Consider the following 21,032-nt stretch of genomic DNA (forward strand, 5'->3'; position numbering starts at 1 on the left):
ACAGGAGACCCACAAAGTTCTTGAGGATGTTATATCAGCAAAAACTCTGCCGGCAAGGACTAAAAGGAACAAGAGAGGGGGAAATTAAAGAAAGGTCTAAAAGTTCTCTCAAAATATTAGGAAATATGCTAATATGCTTATATGTTACTCAGCTACAAACATGTGCTACCCTTCAAGAAAAAGGAGTGGTGACTGTGAGGATGGAGGTGCAGGTCCAGAGGTGCAGGTCCAGAGGGTAGAGCTGAGAGCCATGGAGGATTATTTCCAGGCCTTGAAACCTAATGGAGTTTGCTAGGCTGGATTTCAAAATTGCTTGGAACCAGTGACTCCTTTTCTCTTTCCATTTTCTTCCTTTTTTTTTTTTTTAATTGAAGTATAGTTGATTTACAATATTGTGTTATCTATTTTCTTCCTTTTATTTATTTGTTTATTTATTTATTTATATTTTTTGGCCACGCCACACAACTTGAGGGATCTTAGTTCCCCAACCAGGGATCAAAACCAGGCCCATGGCAGTGAAAGTGCTGAGTCTTAACCACTGGACCACCAGGGAATTCCCATTTTCTTCCTTTTTAAATTGAAATGTCTATAACTGTTATACTGTACCTAAACCAGCATCTTACTTTAGAAAGTGAGTAGATAACTTATGTCTTGAATTTTTGTGTGTGAACTCATTTAATCCTCAGCACAATCACAGGTTCATGGATAGAGAGGAATTTTGCCCCAGGATGGATCATACCCAGAATCTCAGTCATACCCATTTTAGATGATGAGATATGGGACTTTTGAGCTGATGAGATTTAGATGAAATTTTGAACTTGAGTTGATGCTGTAATGAGTTGAGACTTTGGGGGACCTTGGGATCAAGTGAATGTATGTTGCATGTGGGATGGACATAAATCTTTGAGAGCCAGACAGAATGTAGTAAGCTGAATAATAATCCTTGGAACTTGTAACTATGTTACTTAACATGATAAATAGGGACTTTGCAGATGTGATTAAGTTAAGGATATTGAGACAAGATTATCTTGGTTTATGCAGGTGGATCCAATGTAATCACAAGGGTCCTTATAAAGAGGTAGAAAGGTCAGTCAGAAGATGTGACAATGCAAATGAACCTATCTGTGAAACAGAAATAGAATCAGGGGCATAGAGAACAGACTGGTGGTTGCCAAGGGGGCGGGGGATGGGAGAGGGTTGGAGGGAGTTTGGGATTAGCAGATGCAAACTGGTACACTTGAAATGGATAAACAACAAGGTCCTACTGTATAGCACAGGGAACTATATTCAATATCCTGTGATAAACCATAATGGAAAAGAGAAAGAATGTATATATATGTATAACTGAGTCACTTTGCTGCACAGCAGTAATTAACACAACATTGTAATTCAACTACACGTCGATAAAAAGTAAAAAAAAAAAAACGATGTGACAGTGGAAGCAGAGGGTCAAAGAGGTTTGACGATTTTACATTGCTGTCCTTGAAAATGGAGGAAGGGTCATAAGCCAAGGAAGGCACATGGCCTCTAGAAACTGGAACAGACAAGGAAACAGATTTTCCTCTAGTCCCTGGAAGAAGCATGGCCCTGCTGAGGTTTGATTTTGTCTCAATAAAACCCACTTCAGGGACTTCCCCAGTGGCGCAGTGGTTAAGAATCCACCTGCCAGTGCAGGGGACATGGGTTCGAGCCCCGGTCTGGGAAGATCCCACATGCCGCGGAGCAACTAAGCCCGTGTGCCACAACTACTGAGTCTGCGCTCTAGAGCCCTCGAGCCACAACTACTGAGCCTGTGTGCTGTAGCTACTGAAGCCTGCGCGCCTAGAGCCCGTGCTCCGCAACAAGAGAAGCCCCCGCAATGAGAAGCCTGCACGCCGCAACTAGAGAAGGCCTGCGCGCAGCAACAAAGACCCAACGCAGCCAAAAATAAATTAAAAAAATTAAAACAAAAAACCCACTTCAGACTTCTGACTTCAAGAATTATAAAATAGTGTTTGTTTTTTTTTTATATATATAAATTTATTTATTTATTTATTTTTGGCTGCGTTGGGTCTTCATTGCTGCGTGCAGGCTTTCTCTAGTTGCAGAGACCGGGGGCTACTCTTCGTTGCATTGTGTGGACTTCTTATTGCGGTGGCTTCTTTTGTTGTGGAGCACGGGCTCTAGGCGTGCGGGCCTCAGTAGTTGTGGCTCGCGGGCTCTAGAGTGCAGGCTCAGTAGTTGTGGCGCACGGGCTTAGTTGCTCTGCGGCATGTGGGATCTTCCCGGACCAGGGCTCGAACCCGTGTTCCCTGCATTGGCAGGCAGATTCTTAACCACTGCGCCACCAGGGAAGTCCCTTATGTTATTTTAAGCCATGAAGTTTGTGGTACTTTGTTACAGCAATAGGAAATCAATACAAGGTCACACTGAGCTTTGGTGTAAACAGCTTCTGAGGTTAAAAACACAGTAGACAAGAGGAAAGTATGTAGCCAGTCTGTAGCAGAACAGAAAGAGGCAGATGTGGGGAGTAGCTCAGTCATGTATGGACAGAGTCTGGGAGAAAAGCTGCACAAACTCTTGCCCTTCCTGAGCTAGGACAGGCCATTCTTTCTGGTCAGGCCAGTCTCATGATTGGGAAGCCCAGCGAGGCTGACTGCAATTCAATTAAGGAGGCACTTTTAACAGGATTGTCTGGAAAGAGTCCCCATTTAGACTGGGGTGTGCCCCCTCAATGGAGGCGGTAGAGATGGAGGGAGGCATTGCAGCAACTTCCTGCCTCCCTCTATTCCAGTTTTCCTTGTGCTAAATGTATTAGTTATTTTAATCCTGTCTGCTGTTGGATGGCTGAGGCCCTCCTTCATTTTGGAGACTAGATTTTAGGCATTCTCTGGATTAGCACTTTTTTTTTTTAATCCTACAATTTTGTTTCTGTTTGACCCCTCTGGGTTTCTTTTTTTATTTTTAAAAATTGAAGTATAGTTGATTTACAATATTGTGTTAGTTTCAGGTGTACAGCAAAGTGATTCGTTTTATATATATATATATATATTTTTTTTTCCAGAGTCTTTTCCATTATAGGATATTACAAGTTACTGCATATAGTTCCCTGTGCTATACAATAAGTCCTTGTTGTTTATCTGCAGATCAGCACTTCTGACTCTAAATGTGCACAAGAATAACCTGGTGAGTTTGTTGAGCTGCAGATTCTGAGTCAGCAGGTCAGGGCAGGGGCCCAAGGAGGCTGATGTTGCTCGTCTGCAGCAACTTTGTGTAACAAGGTTCTGAAGATCAGTGGCTCTCAAACCTAAGCACACGTCAGCATCTCCTGAAGGACTTGTTAACACAGACTGCTGGGCCCACCCAGAGTGTGATTCAGTAGGTCTTGGTGAGGACTGAAAATTTTCTTTTTAACAAGTTTGAAGATGATGATGATAATAATCAGGAACCACACTTTGAGAACCACCACTGTAGAAGATTCTATGTGTGACCCACAGCTTTCACCCTTTGGGGAATTTGGTGTAGTGTCCCCACTGCTGGAGTTTTGGTTCTTTAGCTTACAAAGTCTTTTCATTGCTCCCAGAATCGCTCAGGAGGAGTTATTCATTCTTCTTTGTGTTTAGCTTGCTTACCTTTGTTGTTAAGAAACGTCTGAAATTTATGTTTTATTGTCAGGATTTTGGTGAGATTTGTATAGACGAGGCCTCTGCATCTCTGCTGGCTCTGGGCACCCACCGTTATTGAATGCTTACATGTCCTAGGCCTGGCCTCGGGCTCTTTGCAGACTCAGTGAGACCATCCCTCCCTTGACTGCAGCACGGGCAGGCCCCTCTGGCACCACCTGTCCGTGGCCCTCACCTCACGGTTAGTGTCTGGGAATTTGTACGTTACTCTTCAGGGTGGAGGAAGCGTCTTCTTTACCTGTGTATGTAGCTCCCCTAGTGCCTGGCATCACATGCTAGCCGGACAACCGACTTTACCACCAGATACACCATTCCCCTCAGAGGGTACAGGACCCTGATGGTCGGGGGAAGGGTGCGTTAAGCAAGGGGAGAATGTGAGCAGGGCAGCCTAGGAAGGACACTGGAAGGAAGGGGGATGGACAGGGGCTTACTGGGTTAACCAAGCCCATCAGCTCCCACCAGGGCTCCCAGGAAGCCAGTCCCGCCAAGACACCCAAGGCAGGAAGTCACTGTGAGGCCCGCGGTGAAGGGGGTGGGGCTTGTGCAGGGTGGAGCCTCGATGCGCATCCCCTCCCCCCTTCCCCATCCCTGACTCTAGCCATGCGTTTCCAGTTCCTCCACTTCCTCTGTGGCCCCTACTGCATCCCCACCCACCGAGGCAGACAGGCTGGGCAGGAAACACACACAGCCTCCTCTCGGGCCCACTTTATTTGGGAGAGGCATGGGGAGGGCTCTAGGCCTGCTGCGCCCCCAGGAGAGCTCGCACCTGGCCGATCTGCCAGTCGACACTGGAGCGCGCGGTGCCCCCCAGGGCTGCGTACTGCTCCACGCTGTGTCCGTAGTCCCACACGTGGCTCACGTCTCCCGAGAACAGGGGGCTGGGGGGAAAGGAGGGGGTGGGCCCAGGCTGGCCTCCGGGAGGGGAGGGGAGGGGAGGGGAGCGCACCTGATGGTCTGTAGCTCCTGCAGCGACAGCTGGTTGAGGGCGACCCCTTTGGTCTCGGCCATGAACACAGCTTTCCCGGAGGCCTCGTGGGCCTGGCGGAATGGCATCTGGGGGCGCGGGGGGAGAGTGGTGCTGACGCAGGCTTCCTGAGCTCCCTGTTCTGATGGGGGTGCCGGCGCTCGCCCCCCACCATGACCACCGCCACCCCCAGCTTGAGGAACATCCCCGCCCCCTCGCCCCTCCACCCTGGCCGCCCCACACTCACCCCTTTGCGGACCAGGTAGTAGGCGAGGTCAGTGGCCAGCATGTCAGGACTAAGAGCCCGTGCCATGTTCTCACGGTGAATCTGGGGACAGCAGGCCAGGTGAGTGTGAATCTGGGGGGCCCTTGGTCCTGGAGCTGCCAGCCTAAGGCCTACCCCCCCTCAGCCAGGAAGTCCCCTGCCTTGGGCAGATCCCCTCTTACCCACCCTCTTCTGCTTTCTCTGCTTGAACCATCATTTCATAATTATTGATAATTATTAGCTGTGCGGCTGGGGTTGCCTCCTTATCTTTAGCATCAGAATCACCTGGAGGATTTATAATGAATACAGATCTCTGTGGCCTAACCCAGAGTCTCTGCTTCCGCAGGTCTGGAGGGGGGCCTAGGGTTGCAGGTCTGTCAAGTTCTCAGGTGATACTGACGCTGCTGGTCTCGGGACGACACTTTGAGAACCACTGCTTTAGAGACACATCCTGAACTATTTAGGAATGAAATGATGAGGGGGATTTGCTTAAAAACAACGGCGGAGGGGGCAGTGGGTAAAGACAGCTGAAGCAAGAATGGCCATGGGTTGATTGTTGTTTAAGCCGAGTGTTGGTACGTAAGGGTTCATGATACAGCCTCTCAACTGTTGTATACTGAAATTTCCCATAGTAAATGGTTAAAGAAGAAATCTGGCCAGGCCAGCTGATGGGGCTCCTTGAGTCTAACCCACTTCCATTCTACTGCAGTGTGTCTCTTCGCTCTTCCCAGGGCAGGAACAAGCACATACCCCCTCCCTCTGCCCCACGGCCTCTGGACCCACCCACACTTGCCTCCTCTCAAGATCACCCTCCTGGCATCCCAGCCCTGAGTTTAGGGGCCTCGGGGAGAAGAGGCGTGTCTTGCCTGCAGTGTAGAGATGACGCCAGTGGCCACCTGGAGGACGGCGCTCATGGTGTTGGACACTTCAAACACGGCTTCCTTGTCCTCCTGGGAGGCACGTGGCAGGAGGTAAGGGCCCAGTAGCCCGGTCCCCAGTGAGGCCTCCCCACTGCCTTCCACTGGGAACACTCAGCACCTTGTACACCCCGCACCAAGGGAGAGGAGAGCACTCCCAGGGCTGGGTGCGCAGGACAGGAGGTGGCAGTTCTGTGGGGCCCCTGCCCAGATGAGGCAGGACCCCGAGAATTGGTATGTGGTGCGTATGCAACGGGGTGCCCAGCCTCGCACCTGTAAGTCCTTGTTGTAGGTGCTCGGAAGTCCCTTGAGCGTCATCAGGAGCCCAGCACACTAAGGGGACAGGGAAGATCAAGAGGCTGGGCCTCGGAGCCTGTCCTGAACCTGCCCTCAGGACCCTCCGGCTCAGCGCAGAGGCCTTGCCCCAACTCCCTGCCCTGCTTACCCGCCCAAACACTCGCCCCGCCTTGCTCCGGATCAGCTCCAGGCTGTCTGGGTTTTTCTTCTGGGGCATCAGGCTGCTTCCGGTGCTAGAGACAGAGATGCCGGGGCTGAAGGGGCTCCGGTGCCCCTTGGCTGGTCTGCTGGGCAGCTCTGCCCAGGGGTTGGGGTCAGGAGGAAAGAAGCCATGCTGGTGGGCGCAGAGCTGGGGGAGGGCAGGCGCAGCCTTACCTGTAGGCATCTGAGAGCTGCACCAAGTTGAATTCCTTGGTGCCATAGAGGATGAGATCCTCGGCCATCCTGCTGAGGTGGGTCATGCACAGCGAAGCCCAGAACAGGAACTCAGCTTGTGGGAGGAAAGGGAGAGCAGGCTGTCTGGTCACCAGGCCTCGCCCCTCACCCAGCCTGGAGAAGGTCCGGTGGGCCATACGGGGGTGGCAGGAAGCTGGAGAGGAGGCAGGGCCGGGGGACAAAGGCAGCACACACTGCAGGGGACTGGCCCTGGAGGGCGGGCGGGCTAGCGCCCAGGACTCACCCACGAAGTCCCGCTCACTGGTGGCATCCATGCTGTTGAGAGTGATGGCCCCAAAGTTCAGTTCTGGCCAATTCGGGAAGGGGAAGGCAATAAGGTTGGGCTGGAGTGCGAGGAGGGGCCTTCTCCCCACCCCCACCCCCCAACCAGGCTGCCCAGCCCCCCCCCCCCACGACCCCCTCTCAGGGAGGAGTAGTAGGGAGGGGCAGGAGGTTGGGAAGGTCTTTGGTACAGGTCCCAGGAGGGAGGCGGGAGCCCTGAGTCTCCCTGGCACCACGCACCTCTCCCGTGGCCTCCCCTTGCCTCTCCAGCCTCACTGTCCATAGATAATAGACCAGAGTTTTACCCGGACCCCTGCCCTCTCTGGGTGTGTGTCTGCAAGACCTGGCAAGTGCGGAGGGTGGTCTCCTGGGAAAGGAGGGGCAAGGTGCCTCACCTGCTCGGAGCAGCTCCCGGTCCACACCCAGAGGGTTGCCTGCGATGGCCCCGCTGCAGAGACGGGAGGGGATCTGAGTGACCGGGGCTCCCGGCAGGCGCGCCCTGGCACGTACCTGCATGCACACCTGTGCCGAGCTCTGGTTGCCAGGGCTGCGGCCTGGTCGGCTTGGGTGCCAGACAGTTGTCCCCACGCAGGGGAAACGGCACGATGTGAGCAGCTGGCTGGCTCTCTGGAGAGCCCTGGCCTGGCTGTGACACACTCATCGTCCCCACCTTAGAGCTGAGGGTCCATTTGTGGTCCCCCTCCCACCGTGACTAGGGAGGCTGATTGCCTGGCTTCTGCCCCCTCCGCCCTCCCCGGCCCCTCCTCTTCTCTGGAAGCCCAAGGACCACGCTGACTGTGTGGCAGCCACTCCGCCCTTGGAGCACTGGGCCTCACTCACCTCCCCAGGGGCAGGACGTCGATCCGCTTCTGCACCTCCAGCAGCCTCTCCGAGTCTCTGGTCAGTGCCACAGCATGGCTGTGGGAAGCCAGGAGGCAGGAGGGTGAGGGCAGCCTGGGCTGGGCCCCTCCCCTCCACCACGCCCCTCCATCACTGCCCGCTCACCTCAGGATCCAGTGGCTCCAGCGGATGGGCTGAGCCCTCTGCAGGTGTGTGTACCCTGGGAAGAGGATGTCACGTTCCCTGTGGGGGAAGAGTAGCGGCAGGGAGCCTGAGGGGCTCAGGGGGTTCAGGCGAGGCCTGCCTGGGGCCCTGCGACCCTGTAGGGAAGAGCAGGGCAGGCTCACCAAGGATCTGCCTGCACAAGGGACCAAGTGATCTCCTGGGGACAAACATGGGGTAAGGGAAGGGTCAGGAGGTGGGGCATTGTGACTGGGCCATGGCTGTGGGGCGTCCAGAGGGTGAGCGTAGGACCAAGTATAGATTACACCTTCAGCTGGGGCCTCTGCACCTTGGCAGCAGATCTGGGCAGGGGCCAGGGCAGGAGGGGAGGTGCACGGCAGGTACCACCTGGCAGTGAGAGGCTGAGTTTGTGAGCATGAGAGGAGCTCCAGAGGAGCCCAGAATAGCTGGGGGCACTTTAAAGTAGGCAGGGCGGTGGCAGAGGTGCTGTGAGTGACGGTTCTACTTTTTTTAAATAAACAGCTTTATTGAGATATAATTCACATACAAATCACCCATTTAAAGTGTACATTTAGTGTACAACCATCACCCCAAGAAAGAAACCCTGGGACCTCCCTGATGGTGCAGTGGTTAAGAATCCGCCTGCCAATGCAGGGGACACGGGTTCAATCCCTGGTCTGGGAAGATCCCACATGTCGCAGAGCAACTAAGCCTGTGCGCCACAACTACTGAGCGCTCGTGCTGCAACTACTGAAGCCCGCGCGCCTAGAGTCCGTGCTCTGCAACAAGCGAAGCCACAGCAGTGAGAAGCCTGCTCACTGCGTGCACCAATGAAGACCCATCGCAGCCAAAAAAAAAGGAAAGAAACCCTGTCCTCATTAGCAGTCACTCCCTAATCCTCCCAACACCCACCCTGCCCCGAGAATGACAGTTTTGGGGCCCTTGTTTTCCCCCAGTGAAGTCAGTGAAACAGGGGTCACAGGGAGGTGGGGAAGAGGAGGGGTCAACCCTGTCTCTGACACCAAATAGAGACTTCTCATCAGTCATGTCACAGAAGCCAAAGCTTGGGATGACGCCAGCGGGAGGCAGCCCTCAGCTCTGTCCTTTGCCCGCCATGCTGTGTGGGGATGGGGGACATGGGCACAGGCAGGCCAAGGAGTGACTCTGGTTGCCAGGCAAGCTGGCCCCTTTCCTCAGGCTTCGGGCCATCTGCCTCGTGCCTTAGCCTCTGGCCTGTGAACCCTCAAAGGGTGAGGTCCCCCTGCCTGCTGAGCTGGGCTGGCTGGGGGTCGGGGATGCTGCAAGAAATCCCTGCTCCTGGCTGCTCTGCCTCACTCAGTCCAGGAGTTCCAGACTGTACCCCTGTACCCCAGAGCCTGGCCCCCTACCCTCAACACCCCTGCCACCTAGGTCTGGCATTCAGCCTGCCTGTCTCGGGGGAGCAGAGACCCTGGCTGCCCTCGTGCCCCTCTCTGCCACCTGGTGTTCCACACACTCACGCCTCTGCCCGATCCACCATGGTTCTGATGAGCTCCCGGAGGAGGGCAGAGAGCGTGGAGCAGTTCTGCCGCATCCACAGCCTGAGGTCCGTGACCACCTGTTGGGAGGAGGATGTGGCACTCAGGGACCACAGATGTGTTGCCTCCCTGGGGAGCCAGGACCGCTGCTGAGCCCCAGCTCTGCTGCCTGGACCCCCCAAGGCTGGGAAGGCCCAGGGCGGGGAGCCGGGCAGGCTGGCGGCACCTGGTCGTTCCGACTTCGTCCTGTGTGCAGCTTCCCTGCGGTTTCACCAATGAGCTCCTGGGGGTGGAGGGAGGCACGCAGTCGGGGTCTGCCTGCTTGTGGCCCAGTGGGGTCAGCCCAGGCCACAGCCTCCCCAGCCTGTGGCCCTCCCTCCCTGCCCCAGGGTCCCCTGGTTCTGCCCGATCTCTGCCATCTCTGCTCAGGCCTCCTGCTCTGAGGTCCCAGTGACGAAGGGAACAGAATGATGGCGCTTATGCTCCAAGTGGCCCAGAGAGGGGAGGGACAGGGGCGGGGGGTGAGGTGGGGGGTGGCCTCACCTTCAGACGCCGCTCATTGGCCGTATGGATGTCCTCATCATTGGGGTTTAGTTTGAAGGTGCCCTGGGCCCACTCCTCAGCTACCTGTAGCAGACAGCAGCAACACGGGGGTCAGGTGGGCGGGCATCAGCAGTTGAGTCCTGGCAGCGCTCCCCCCCCGAGGAGCATCACAGGCCAAGAGCACGTTTGCTCAGGAGCCACAGGACCACAGGGGCATTAAGGGACGACGAGAGACAGTCAGCACAGCATGTGGTTAAAGGGCATCTCTCTAGGCATATGATCACTACGAGGGGAGAGGACAGGCTTGGGATGATACCGCAGCCTGCGCTCGCTCGGGGATTTGGTGAAAGCCTGGGACCACAGGGAGGGACCCTGGGTTGGGCCTGGGGGTGTGGAGAGTACCTTGTCCAGGCCCTGGAGTATCTGGTCCATCTCGGTCTTGGTGAGGAGCCCCGCCTTCTCCAGGCCCCGGCTGTAGGCCTTGCTGCCCTGCACGTCCACCTCCCAGAGGTGCTGGTCATAGGTGATGGACGAGTTGAACTTCTCCATGATGGGGTCCACTGCGCCCACAAACCGGCCACCCCACAGCTTCCCGCTCTGGCCAGGAGGGCACGAGCAATTAGTCTCCTCCCCGCTTGAGAACAGTACCTCCCACAAAGGGCCCTGAGGAGAGTTATCAAATCTGACGGCAGTGGGAGCCAGCGGGCAGGGTTATTCTCACTGGACAGATAAGGAAACTGAGGCTCAGAGAGGGTTAGGAACTTGCCCAGAGTCACTGAGGGAGTGAATGTGGGAACTTGGCTGGACACTGAAGTTAGGTTCTTTCCCACCATGGGGCGCTGCTCCAGGGAGATGGTGGCAGGCACCCCTGAGACCAGAGCAGAACTTCTAGGACCCTTCCTGCCACTGACCAAAGTGAGAAGTCACTCTGGAATCCAGCTCTGATGTACCAGGGATAATGACAATAATACTGGCTAACATATGTCGCATTCTCACTGTCTGCCAGGCACCATTATTTGCTTGTCATGCAGACAGCAACGCTGTGAACTGGGCACCAATACTATCCTGCTACAGAGAGGAAAGACTGAGGCACAGAGCAGATCTGTACCTTGCCCTTGCTGAGAGTGGCAGAGCCCGGACTGCACCTCGGCAGCCGGAAGTCGAAGCCCTGCTCTAAACCCCACAGGCCACCAGGACCTCTCTGCTGGCTCCGCTGTTCTGAACATTTGCTGCAGGGACAGGTGAGGAGGCACTTGAGGGGCCCCATCAGTCTCAAATTACCTGCATCTCCCTCCCCCAGCTTGGGGTGGGGCCTAAGGTCCCAACCCCCCACTCCTCTGGAGAGCACCCCGGACACAGCCGTTATCATTGGCCTTCTAGGAGGTCACTAGCTGACCCTCTGCCCCCCAGGAGCCAAGGGCAGAGGGATGGGACAGAAACACCTCTGTTTTGAAAGAGGGCATAGGTCAGGGCATGGGACAGATGGGGGAGGGAGCGCAGAACCCCTGAGGGGCAGTCCTCGTGCCCAGTGAGCCAAGGACAGGAGGGGAGTGGTCTGGGGTGGAGATGGGAATGTTACTTCACTGCCATCTTTTCTGTGGAGGGGGGTTTACAGTGGCCACTGGGGACATATGTTCTCCTCTGTCTCCCTGCAATGTCCCAGACCTCAGTTAGCCACCTGACCATAGGGGTGTTATATTACCTCTCTAACCTTCAGGGTTGCCCCTTTATAAAATAGAAATAATAATAGCATCTATCTGATGGAGTTGTTAGATTAAGCCATTAGATTAAGCTAACTGCATACATAGCACAGTGCCTGGTACTCAGTAAGTTCTAGGTATTGCTAAGGGAGGGGCCGAGGGCTGCCAGGGTCAGGGTGTGCCTTAGCTCCACTCCTCACTCCTGTGTGCACCCCCGGGCCCTCCACCGTGCTCTGGCCCCAGGCTGTGAGCTGACCCCTCAGTGCCCAGCAGCCTTGGCTGCCAGAGGACTCTGCCCTGCAGATGTAGCCTCTGCCCCCACTCAGCCTTTTGAGCTGGACCTGCCCCTTACCCCCTGCTGCCCCGCCAAGCCTAGATCTCCAGCAAAGCACCGCGTGGGGCCCTGGTCCTGACCACCGGGGCCAGAGGGTCAGGGCCAGCGAGTCAGGATGGGGAGGCAGGCTGCCCTTCAGCCAGGGGCCTGTCATCACCTCCCCCAGCAGGCCCCTGGACTCGCTTCGTGGGTTGTTAGTAATAACAACTATTTAACAAGTGGGGCCGCAGCCAAACCAATTAGTGCCAACCCACAGGACGGCCTGGGGCAAGCAGAGGTCGCCTGGCGCCCTGGTTTCCTGAAGGCAGCCCACTCTGCATTGGGGCCAAGCTCCTACCCTGCCGGCAGTCTTAAAAGGACCCCAGGAGGATGTCAGAGTGACGTGCCACCACCTGGGCACTGAGGGAGGGGCCAGGTGGTGGGAGAGGGCACTGCTGTGAGCCAGGGCACATCTGGGCCAGAAGGATCCCTTTGGGGCAAGGGGACAGGGACACTGGTTCGGGCTGGGATGAAAGAGCAACAGCCAATTTAGAACACACGGGAAATACCGGCGTTGTCCCTCTTAGTGTCGCTAGCCATGATTTATTGAGCACCTACTATTGCTTCACCCTGTGCCAGGCATTCTCCAGATGCTCTTACACCCCCCTATGAGGTTACCCCTATTTTACAAATGAGGAAAGACGTTCAGGGAGGTCGAGTGACTGCTTCAGAAGCCAAGTCTGTTTGGCTCCAAAGTCCAGGCCCTGCCACGGGCCCTCCACCATGACCCAGAAGCTAGCAGGGCAGACAGTCTTAACGCATTTATTCAATAAACAAACTGAGGCCCAGAGAGGAAGTGACTTGCCAGCTAATGGGGGCCAGGAGGGACTGGAGCCCACACCTCCTGCTTCCCAGCCCCAGGGTTCCCTTCTCTGGCATCAAGCAAACAGCCCCTTTTACCTGAAGAGTTCAAAGCAATGACCTCATGATCCAGTACCTTACAGAGAAGGCAGACAGCTAATATTATCCCCATCTGCCGGGTAAATCAACGGAGGCCCAAGGAAAGGAACCTGTGCCTCAGACTCCTGCCACTCAGTCAGAAAGAGAACCCAGGAGTCCTCTGGCTCTGAGGGAGAGAGGCCAATGAGGAAGCCACCAGGTCCTGGGGCCACACGGCACGGTCCCCTACCTCCTGGCTCTTAGCACACGCAAGAGTCCTGTGGACTCTGATACACAGGGACAACTGCTATGGTAGGAGAGGGGCACAGGATGGGGACTGACAGGAGGACGGGGGGCAGGGGGCGGGGAGGAAGGAATGAAGAGGTGAGGGTGCTGAATGAGTGGGCCACACCTTTCCTACCCCGCCTAGATCACGGTCAGGTCAGGGCCACCTTCCCCAGCAGTGTGGGTTGGTGCGTTTGCCACAAAGGCTGCCTGGGGAGGGGTGAGGGACAGGGGAGAGCAGATGGTGGTGGGGACACCGGGAAGTTGGGGCAAAGCTCTCTTTCGGCCTCTGGCAGGTGCGCCAGGGGGTACCCACTGCCTGGAGCCAGCGAGGACAATTACCAGGAGGATGGAGGGCGGCAGGTCTGGCTCGGGGAGATCGCGTGCGCAGGTCACTGTCCCGACTGGCGCCCAGGGCGCCCCTCCCCCTCGTTTGGAGGCTTGGAGGACCGGCGTCCTCGAAGTCCCACTTACCTCCGATGCCATGTTGGGCGGTTCCTTGCCGTCCGGAAGCCTAGGTCCTCCGGGTCTGGAAGACAGGGCGGGACTGACGACCTTGTCGGCCACCGGGCGGTGTTCCCCGGGCGGGGCCGGCTCCGGGTTGGGGCACTGCCCTTGGCGGAGCGCAGCCTGTGGCGGAGGCGGACGTGGGCAGCGCCCAGCGCGTTGGCGCGGGTCCTCTGCGTCCTCCGCTCCCGTCAGTCCCGCCAGTCCCGCCCGTCCAGCCTGTCCGGCCGCCGAGCACTTACCACCGCCTGGCCGCGCAGTGCTTCTCTCCACGGCCGCGGGGCTGGACTTTTCAGGCCGGGAGAGCGTCAACAGCAGCCCGGCGCTGTCCCCGCCTCCTATCGACGGCCGCACCAATCCCAGGCGGCCCGGCCCGGTGGGCGTTGCCTCCGCCCTCCCACCCCAGCTGTGGGCGGAGCCGTCTCCGGAGCGGCTTTGGGCTGAGCGGCCCTAAGGAGGCGGTAGGGACTGTGAGGGTGGTGCCAGGGCGGCAGTGATCAAGGCTGCAGACTGCTCCGGGCACTGGAGGGAGACCCGGGCTAGGGATAGAGGTAAAGACACTGGGCCGGGCCTGGCGGGCTCACAGGAGACACAAGGTGAAAAGCCACGCCCGATCATTCGTTCATTCAAAAAACACGTACCCGCACCTCCTATGTGGTAGGTACAGAGTTAGACACTGAAGAAAAGGAAGTGAGCATAAGAAATGATGCTTGCCTCAAGGAGCTCTAACAAAGCGTGGATAAGGCGTGCAGGGGGCACAGAGGGCAGCGCAGAGTGGGGCGTCCATCTTGGGGTACTCAGGGAAGGGTTCCCTGACGCGATTAATTAACTAATTATTGAACAAAATAGACAGCGGGGTTCTGGCCTTAGGGGCCCTTGAACTTCTGCCCTGGAAGTTCCACATTCTGGGGGAGATGTCTCCTGAGTTGAGTCTTGGAAGATGAAAGGGAGTTAGCTCAGCGAAAAAGGGGGTTAGAACATTCCCTGCGGGGGGCGGGGGGGAGCAGCCTGGGCAAAGTCCGGGAGGCCAGAGGCCAGAAAGTGAATGGCCTGCTTGCAGAACAGGAAACCAAGAGTGGCTATAACAAAGGGTCAGGGGCTTTAGAATGGAGGTGGGAAGGAGAGGTGGGAAGTAGGTTGGGGTAAGATTGTAAAGCGCCTTGAATGTCAAACGAGAGGGTTTGGTCTTGATAGGACCTATGGTCCTCCCATTGGTCATAGGGAGCCGACAGATTTTAAAAATTGAGGGAACCAAAATTTTTTTAGAAAGATACTTCTGGCAGCAGTATTGAGGATGGAATGGAGGGGAGAAGGGACCAGTAGCTGGGATACCTCATGGGTTGAAGGTTTTTAGCCCTCACTCAAGAGTGGAGTGCATCAGACTGTTGCATCAGGCTGTTGCAAGCTTTCCTAAATGCTCCTCCCTGTGCCTGGAATGCCTTCCCTCACTGTCTGTCTTGCTACTCCCATTCATCCGTCAGTATTCGAGCCAAGCATCATCAATGTTGGGAAGACTCCCTGCTGATCCAGGTGTCCAGCTCTGGGCTCCCATGCGATCCTGGAGAAGCATCTAGCAGTCTTTCCCTGAATTGGGAGCACTGTAGTTGTGGCTTCTGGGTCTTCTCCCCCACCCAACTGTGGGCTCCTTGGAAGCAAGGCCTCATCCTCTTTATCTCTGTGACCTCCCAACCTCTCCTGTCTTCTCCCACAACAGTCCCAGAACAGGGCTGCAGCAGGCCCCTAGGTGGGCAGGGAAGCCCTTGAGACCAGCTGTGAGTCATGTGGTCCTGACAACTGAGAGAGTGCTGTGGCAAACCCCTGGGATCTACCTGCTAGTGTCTGAGGCCTGACATCCTCTCCTGGGAGGTCAAGTGTCAAAGCCAGAGGTACTTTGCAAATATGAGGTCACATTCCTGAATACCCAGCAACGTACAGGGATCAAACCCTTTGGCAAATGAATTGAGGCTGGAAAGGGTGTTGGGGAAGTGTTAAAAAATGCTCACAGTCTCACTGTTAAAAGCCTCATGAATCTGGATATGTATGGATGTGTGTGTGTGTGTACGTATATGTACATATATATGATGTATGTATCAGCTTTATTGAGATTTAATTGATACACAATAATATACAAATATTTAAAGTGTACAATTTGATATGTTTTGACATATGTACACCCATGAAAATACACCATAATCAAAATAGTGAATGTACCCATCATACCCAAAATTGTCCTTACCCTCTTCATAATCTCCTCCTCCTGCCTCTCCCCATCCATCCCCAAGAAAACACTGATGTGCTTGTAACAATAGATTAGCTTACATTTTCTCTCTATATATACATGGAATTATTATATATATGAAATTATTATATTTTTTGATCTGTCTTTTCTCACTCAGCATAATCATTTGGAAATTTATCCATGTTAGTACATGTGTCAATAGTTCATTCCTTTTTATTGATAAATAATATTCCATTCTATGGATATATCACAATTTGTTTATCCAGCTGCCTGTTGATGGACTTTTGAGTTGCTTCCAATTTGTGGTCGTTACAAATAAAACTTGTATGTGCAAGTCTTTCTATGGACATATGCTTTCACTTCCCTTGCGTAAATACCTGGTTCTCAGGCCTTTGAACTTGGACCGGATTACACCACTGGCTTTCCTGGTCCTGCAGCTTGCAGATGGCAGATTTGGGGACTTTTTGGCCTCCATATCAGCATGAGCCAATTTCTATAGATTATAGTTATAATAACTTTTAACATCCTTCTCTGATTTATTAATCCTTCTCCTCATTATGGTTCATATTTTCTTGTCTTTTTACATACCTAGAAATTTTTGGATGCTAGACATGAGATCTTTATCTTGTTAGGTGTTGGATATTTTTGTATTCCTATAAATCTTTTTGAGCTTTTCTCTGAGATGCAGTTAAGTTACTTGGAAACAGTTCGATTCTTTTGGGTTTTGCTTTTCATTATCTCTTAGGTCAGAAGCAATGCACAGTCTAGAGCTAATTATTCCCCACTAATAAGGGAAGACCTTCTTGAATACTCTACCCAGTGAATTATGAGTTTTCCCAGTCTGGCTGGTAGGAATAGGCACTATTCTTTTTAATCCTTTTGGATGGTTCTTTCCCCAAACTCAGATAGTTTCCTCACATGCATGCACTAATCAGTAATCCACTGAATACTCGTAGGGAACCCTCGGTAGATCTTCACAGTTCTCTTCTCCCTGTTACTCTTTTTGATGAACTCTAAAGTCCTCTGTCTCTCTAGGCTCCACTTTTTTTTCTCAACTCAGGGGGTCTGCCAGACTCTGCCTCAGTTCTTCCTCCCTGCATCATGTCCTTGGAACTTTCTCAAAATAGTAAGCTGGATTACTATAGGGCTCACCTCTTTAGTATCCTGTCTCCCAGGAATCACTATCTTTCATTGAAAAACTTTGTTTCATGTATTTTGCCTTTTTTAAAAAAAATATTTATTTATTTAGGCTGCGCTGGGTCTTAGTTACAGCATGTGGGCTTCTTAGTTGTGGCATGCAGACTCCTAGTTGTGGCATGTGGACTCTTTAGTTGTGGCATGCATGTGGGATCTAGTTCCCTGACCAGGGATCGAACCTGGGCCCCCTGCATTGGGAGTGTAGAGTCTTACCCACTGGACCACCAGGGAAGTCCCTATTTGCCTTTTTAATTTTGCTTTTTGGTTGTTTCACGTGTGATGGTAAATCAGATCCCAAATGACTCTATCTTGGCCAGAAGCAAAAGTCTGGTGGCAAATATTTAACACAAAAGGTAAGGGTGGCAGAGTCAAACTTACCTTGGCTTAAATTCCAACTCTGTCACTTACTGTAAAATGGGGCCGGGGCGGTCTTTTATATCCAAATGGCTATTTGATCTTTTTCCTCAGATGTTTAAAAGACATCTAAAAGTCAACATGTTCAAAACTGAACCCCTGATCTCCCCACTCCTGAATGTGAGTGTCATTTTGTTTTTCCCATGACAATAAATGCCAACACCAACCATCTAGTTGCTCAGACCAAAACCCTTGGACTCCCGTTTTTCCTCACACCCAAATCTGATCAGTCATGTAATCCTGTTGGATCTATTTCAAATTATATCCAGAATCTGTTTCTCTCACTTCCACTGCTTCTTCCTGGACTGAGCCACCATCATCTTTTCCCTTGACTATTAGTTACAACAGTCTTTCCTCTGGTGTCCCTGCTTCTACCCTTGCCCTTGGAGGGTCCCTTCTTAACACGGGAGCAGAGGATCCTTTTAAAATTTAAGTTAGGTCACGGTACTTCTCTGTTCAAAACACTCCTTTGGCTCCCCATTCTGTTCAGAGTGAAAGCCAACATCCTTCCAGTGGCCTAGAACTCAGTGACCTGCCCTGCCTCCTCCTTCCTTACATCTCTGTCCTCTCCTCCTGTGACTTTTCACTCTCTACTCCAGCCACACTGGCTCGGTGTGGTCCTCAAACATCCAGGCCTGGGGACTTCCCTGGCAGTCCAGTGGTTAAGACCCTATGCTTCCACTGAAGAGGGCACAGGTTCAATCCCTGGTCAGGAACTAAGATCCTGCAGGCCACGCGGCGAGGCAAAAAAAAAAACCCCAAAACAAACAAAACAAAACAAACAGGTGTTTCTGCCATGTTTTTTTTTTGTTTGCTTGTTGTTTTTTAAAAACTATTTATTTATTTAGCTGTGCCGGGTCTTAGATGTGGCACTCGGGATCTTCATTGAGGCATGTGGATCTTTTCAGTTGAACTTTTTAGTTGCACCATGCATGTGGGATCTAGTTCCCCGACCAGGGATCAAACCCGGGCCCCCTGCATTGGGAGTGCAGAGTCTGGACCACCAGGGAGGTCCCTGCCATGGGGTCTTTGTACTTCTTGCTGTTCGGTGTGTGTCACTCCCTCACCTTCTTCATGTCTCTGCTCACATGTCACCTTCTCAGAAAGTGGGGACTTTCCTTGACTACTTTGTTTAAAGGAGCAGTTTGCTCTCCTTCTCTGTCTCGCCTCCTCACCTTTATTTTTCTCCACACCACCTTCACTCTCTGACATACTGTATTTGTCATCTATTTGTTTATTTGCACTTGTCCCTGCACACTAGAATGTGAGTGATTTCTGTCTGTTTTATTTTTTAATGTACTCCGGGTACCTAGAACATTGAAGGAACACAATAAGTATTTGTTAAATGAAAAAAAAAAATAGAATGAATAAATGAGTAAAAATACCTAGCTTGTATGATTTGTTGTGAGAATCTGAGTTAATAATATATGTAAAATCTCAACACTAGGTCTGGCAGCTATACAATTGGGACTCAATAAATGTGCTTTCATTGCTATTATTACTATTATTTTTTTTAATTTTTGGCTGCACGGGGGCTTTCTCTAGTTGCTCTAGGCGCGTGGGCTTCAGTAGTTGTGGCACGTGGGCTCAGCAGTTGTGGCTCGTGGGCTCTAGAGCGCAGGCTCAGTAGTTTTGGTGCACAGGCTTAGTTGCTTTGCGGCATGTGGGATCTTCCCGGACCAGTGCTCGAACCCGTGTCCCCTGCATTGGCAGGCGGATTCTTAACCACTGCGCACCTGGGAAGTCCCTCGTTGCTATTATTGATAATAGTAACTGTGCTCCCAGAAGAAGAGGGAGTCAGGGAGGAAAGGGAGAGGTTCTTACCTCATTACATCTCCTGAGCATCATCCTCAGAAATCCAAAGCTCTGACTCCTGCCTGAGGGAAGAAAAAATTAAGGAAGAAATTTAGAGGTAGCCTGAGGCATTTCCTGTATACAAATAGAACAAGAAACAAAACAACAACGATAACTAATATTTGTTGAGCTCTAACTGTGTGCCAGGCACTATGCTAAACATATTATATAGTGATTACGTACTTAGATCCTCACAACCACCCTTTGTGGTCAATGCTATAATTACTCCCATTCTGCTGATGAGAATACTGAGTCTGGGAGAGATTAAGTGACGTGCCCCAAAACACCCAGCTAGGAAGTGGCAGAGCTGAGAATGACTACCAGTAGTCTGGCCACGAAGCCTGTGTTCTGTGCAAGCAGCAATAACATCCGTCTGAGGAGCCTTGACCATAGGCAAACCTTCTGTATCCATCCTCGTTGCCAGCTTGGGGGTCCATGACTGTTCAGACAATGGACCACACCCATTTTCAGCTGAGGGCTGAGTGCTGTACGGAATTTACCTGCCTCGGAAGAATGAAAACCTTGCCCGGCCTCTCTCCCCTAGAATTTCCACCTTGGTACAGCAAAAGAGTCTCGGAAGGGTCTAGTGCAGAACAGGGAGGAATCCCTAATGTTGCCAGGAGAGAGATGAGGTTGGAGTTGGCCAGAGAACAGTGAGAACCCTGGCTCTGACACTTCCTGACTCCTCTCTGAGCTTCACTTTCCTCTCTGTGAAATGGGCTGATCATAGTGCTTAACTCTGAGGACTCCTGAGAGAAGTGAATGCGACCACGCTAACGCCATGCCTGGCATGCATCCCCATAGGGATTTTGTGAGGATTAGATGAGTGTACACGTGTGAAGAGCTTACATCAACTCTCTGGCAGCTGGTAAGCACCCAAGTCTTACTATTCTAGACTCTCCCTGGGTGACTTCACTTTAAAGGCTTCAATTTCTACTTATACCTTCAAAAGCTCTATCTGCTTATTTTCTTCTGAGCTCTAAACCTAAAAGCTTCAGTGTTCAACAGGACATTTCCACTTGGAGGGCACACGGGCTTTGCTCATTCTCTAGCCCTTTGTATGTATTTAATACCTCTGCCTAAAAAGCCAGCTGTTAAGGAAAAGAAAAGTCATTTTCTAGGGTGGTGTGATTTGGGTGGCGAAGAACAGAGACTCGTTAGGCAGCCTCAAGTTAGGAAAGTTTCAGGGAGGCCCTGAGTGGGGACACGCCAGGCAAGAATTTCAGCTGTGGACTGGCCCAGCTTTGCGGCCTGGGTTACCTGTTGCACAGGCTCCTTCTGGGCAGCCTTCCTTTGGGGGAGGGCCTCTCTCCTGACTACTTGGCTGCCTCCATGCCATAGGTTGGGTGGCTGAATATGGCCCCCAAAGTCTTAGGGTAGCATCCCTTGGAGAACCTGGAGCTTAGCCATTTTATCATGGGGTCCTCAAAGGCACTAGCTTCTCTTCTGTGGAAGCCCATCCCTGAAGCCTTGGCCTTGTGTGTTCCTTCCCACACCCCACTCAAACACCCCTGGCCTTGGGACGTCTCTCCACCTCATTAGTCATTTCCTCCTCTGTTCCATAGCGTCTAAACACAGCATATCGTAGTTATTGATGTCCAGAGCTCGTTCCCAACTAGGCTGTCAGCTAGGCAGGGTAGGAGGTGTGTATTATTCATATTGGTATCCTCACCACCGAA

At 52.8% G+C, this 21,032-nt stretch overlaps 2 protein-coding genes across 4 annotated transcripts in view; one reads left to right on the top strand and one right to left on the bottom strand.

Annotated features, from left to right (window-relative positions):
* Positions 1-4,352: 4,352 nt before the first annotated feature.
* ASL (argininosuccinate lyase) lies at positions 4,353-14,005 on the bottom strand. Of its 3 annotated transcripts, none has more exons than XM_082358610.1 (17): positions 13,892-14,005; positions 13,617-13,671; positions 10,308-10,418; positions 9,906-9,989; positions 9,589-9,645; positions 9,345-9,442; positions 7,828-7,905; positions 7,663-7,740; positions 7,218-7,270; positions 6,785-6,847; positions 6,481-6,595; positions 6,254-6,338; positions 6,082-6,141; positions 5,758-5,841; positions 4,874-4,954; positions 4,609-4,715; positions 4,353-4,540 (listed from the first exon to the last, which is right to left on the bottom strand). In XM_082358610.1, the coding sequence occupies exons 2-17, from the start codon at positions 13,626-13,628 to the stop codon at positions 4,396-4,398; spliced, it is 1,311 nt and encodes a 436-aa protein (XP_082214736.1). In that variant the 5' UTR covers positions 13,629-13,671; positions 13,892-14,005; the 3' UTR covers positions 4,353-4,395. The 3 variants fall into 3 exon arrangements, with proteins under 3 accessions (XP_082214736.1, XP_082214734.1, XP_082214735.1); XM_082358608.1 differs by having other exon boundaries at positions 10,308-10,502; XM_082358609.1 differs by lacking the exon at positions 13,892-14,005 and having other exon boundaries at positions 10,308-10,502; positions 13,617-13,885.
* CRCP (CGRP receptor component) overlaps positions 10,509-21,032 on the top strand; it is a 91,512-nt gene continuing 80,988 nt past the window's right edge. Inside the window, exon 1 of the mRNA XM_082358689.1 lies at positions 10,509-13,533. Within this exon, the coding sequence (XP_082214815.1) occupies positions 13,167-13,533 (367 nt within the window). The 5' untranslated portion in view covers positions 10,509-13,166. The remainder of the gene's footprint in view (positions 13,534-21,032) is intronic.

Source organism: Balaenoptera borealis (assembly GCF_965194805.1).
Source record: "Balaenoptera borealis genome assembly, chromosome: 16".
In the NCBI taxonomy this organism is placed as follows: Eukaryota; Metazoa; Chordata; class Mammalia; order Artiodactyla; family Balaenopteridae; genus Balaenoptera; species Balaenoptera borealis.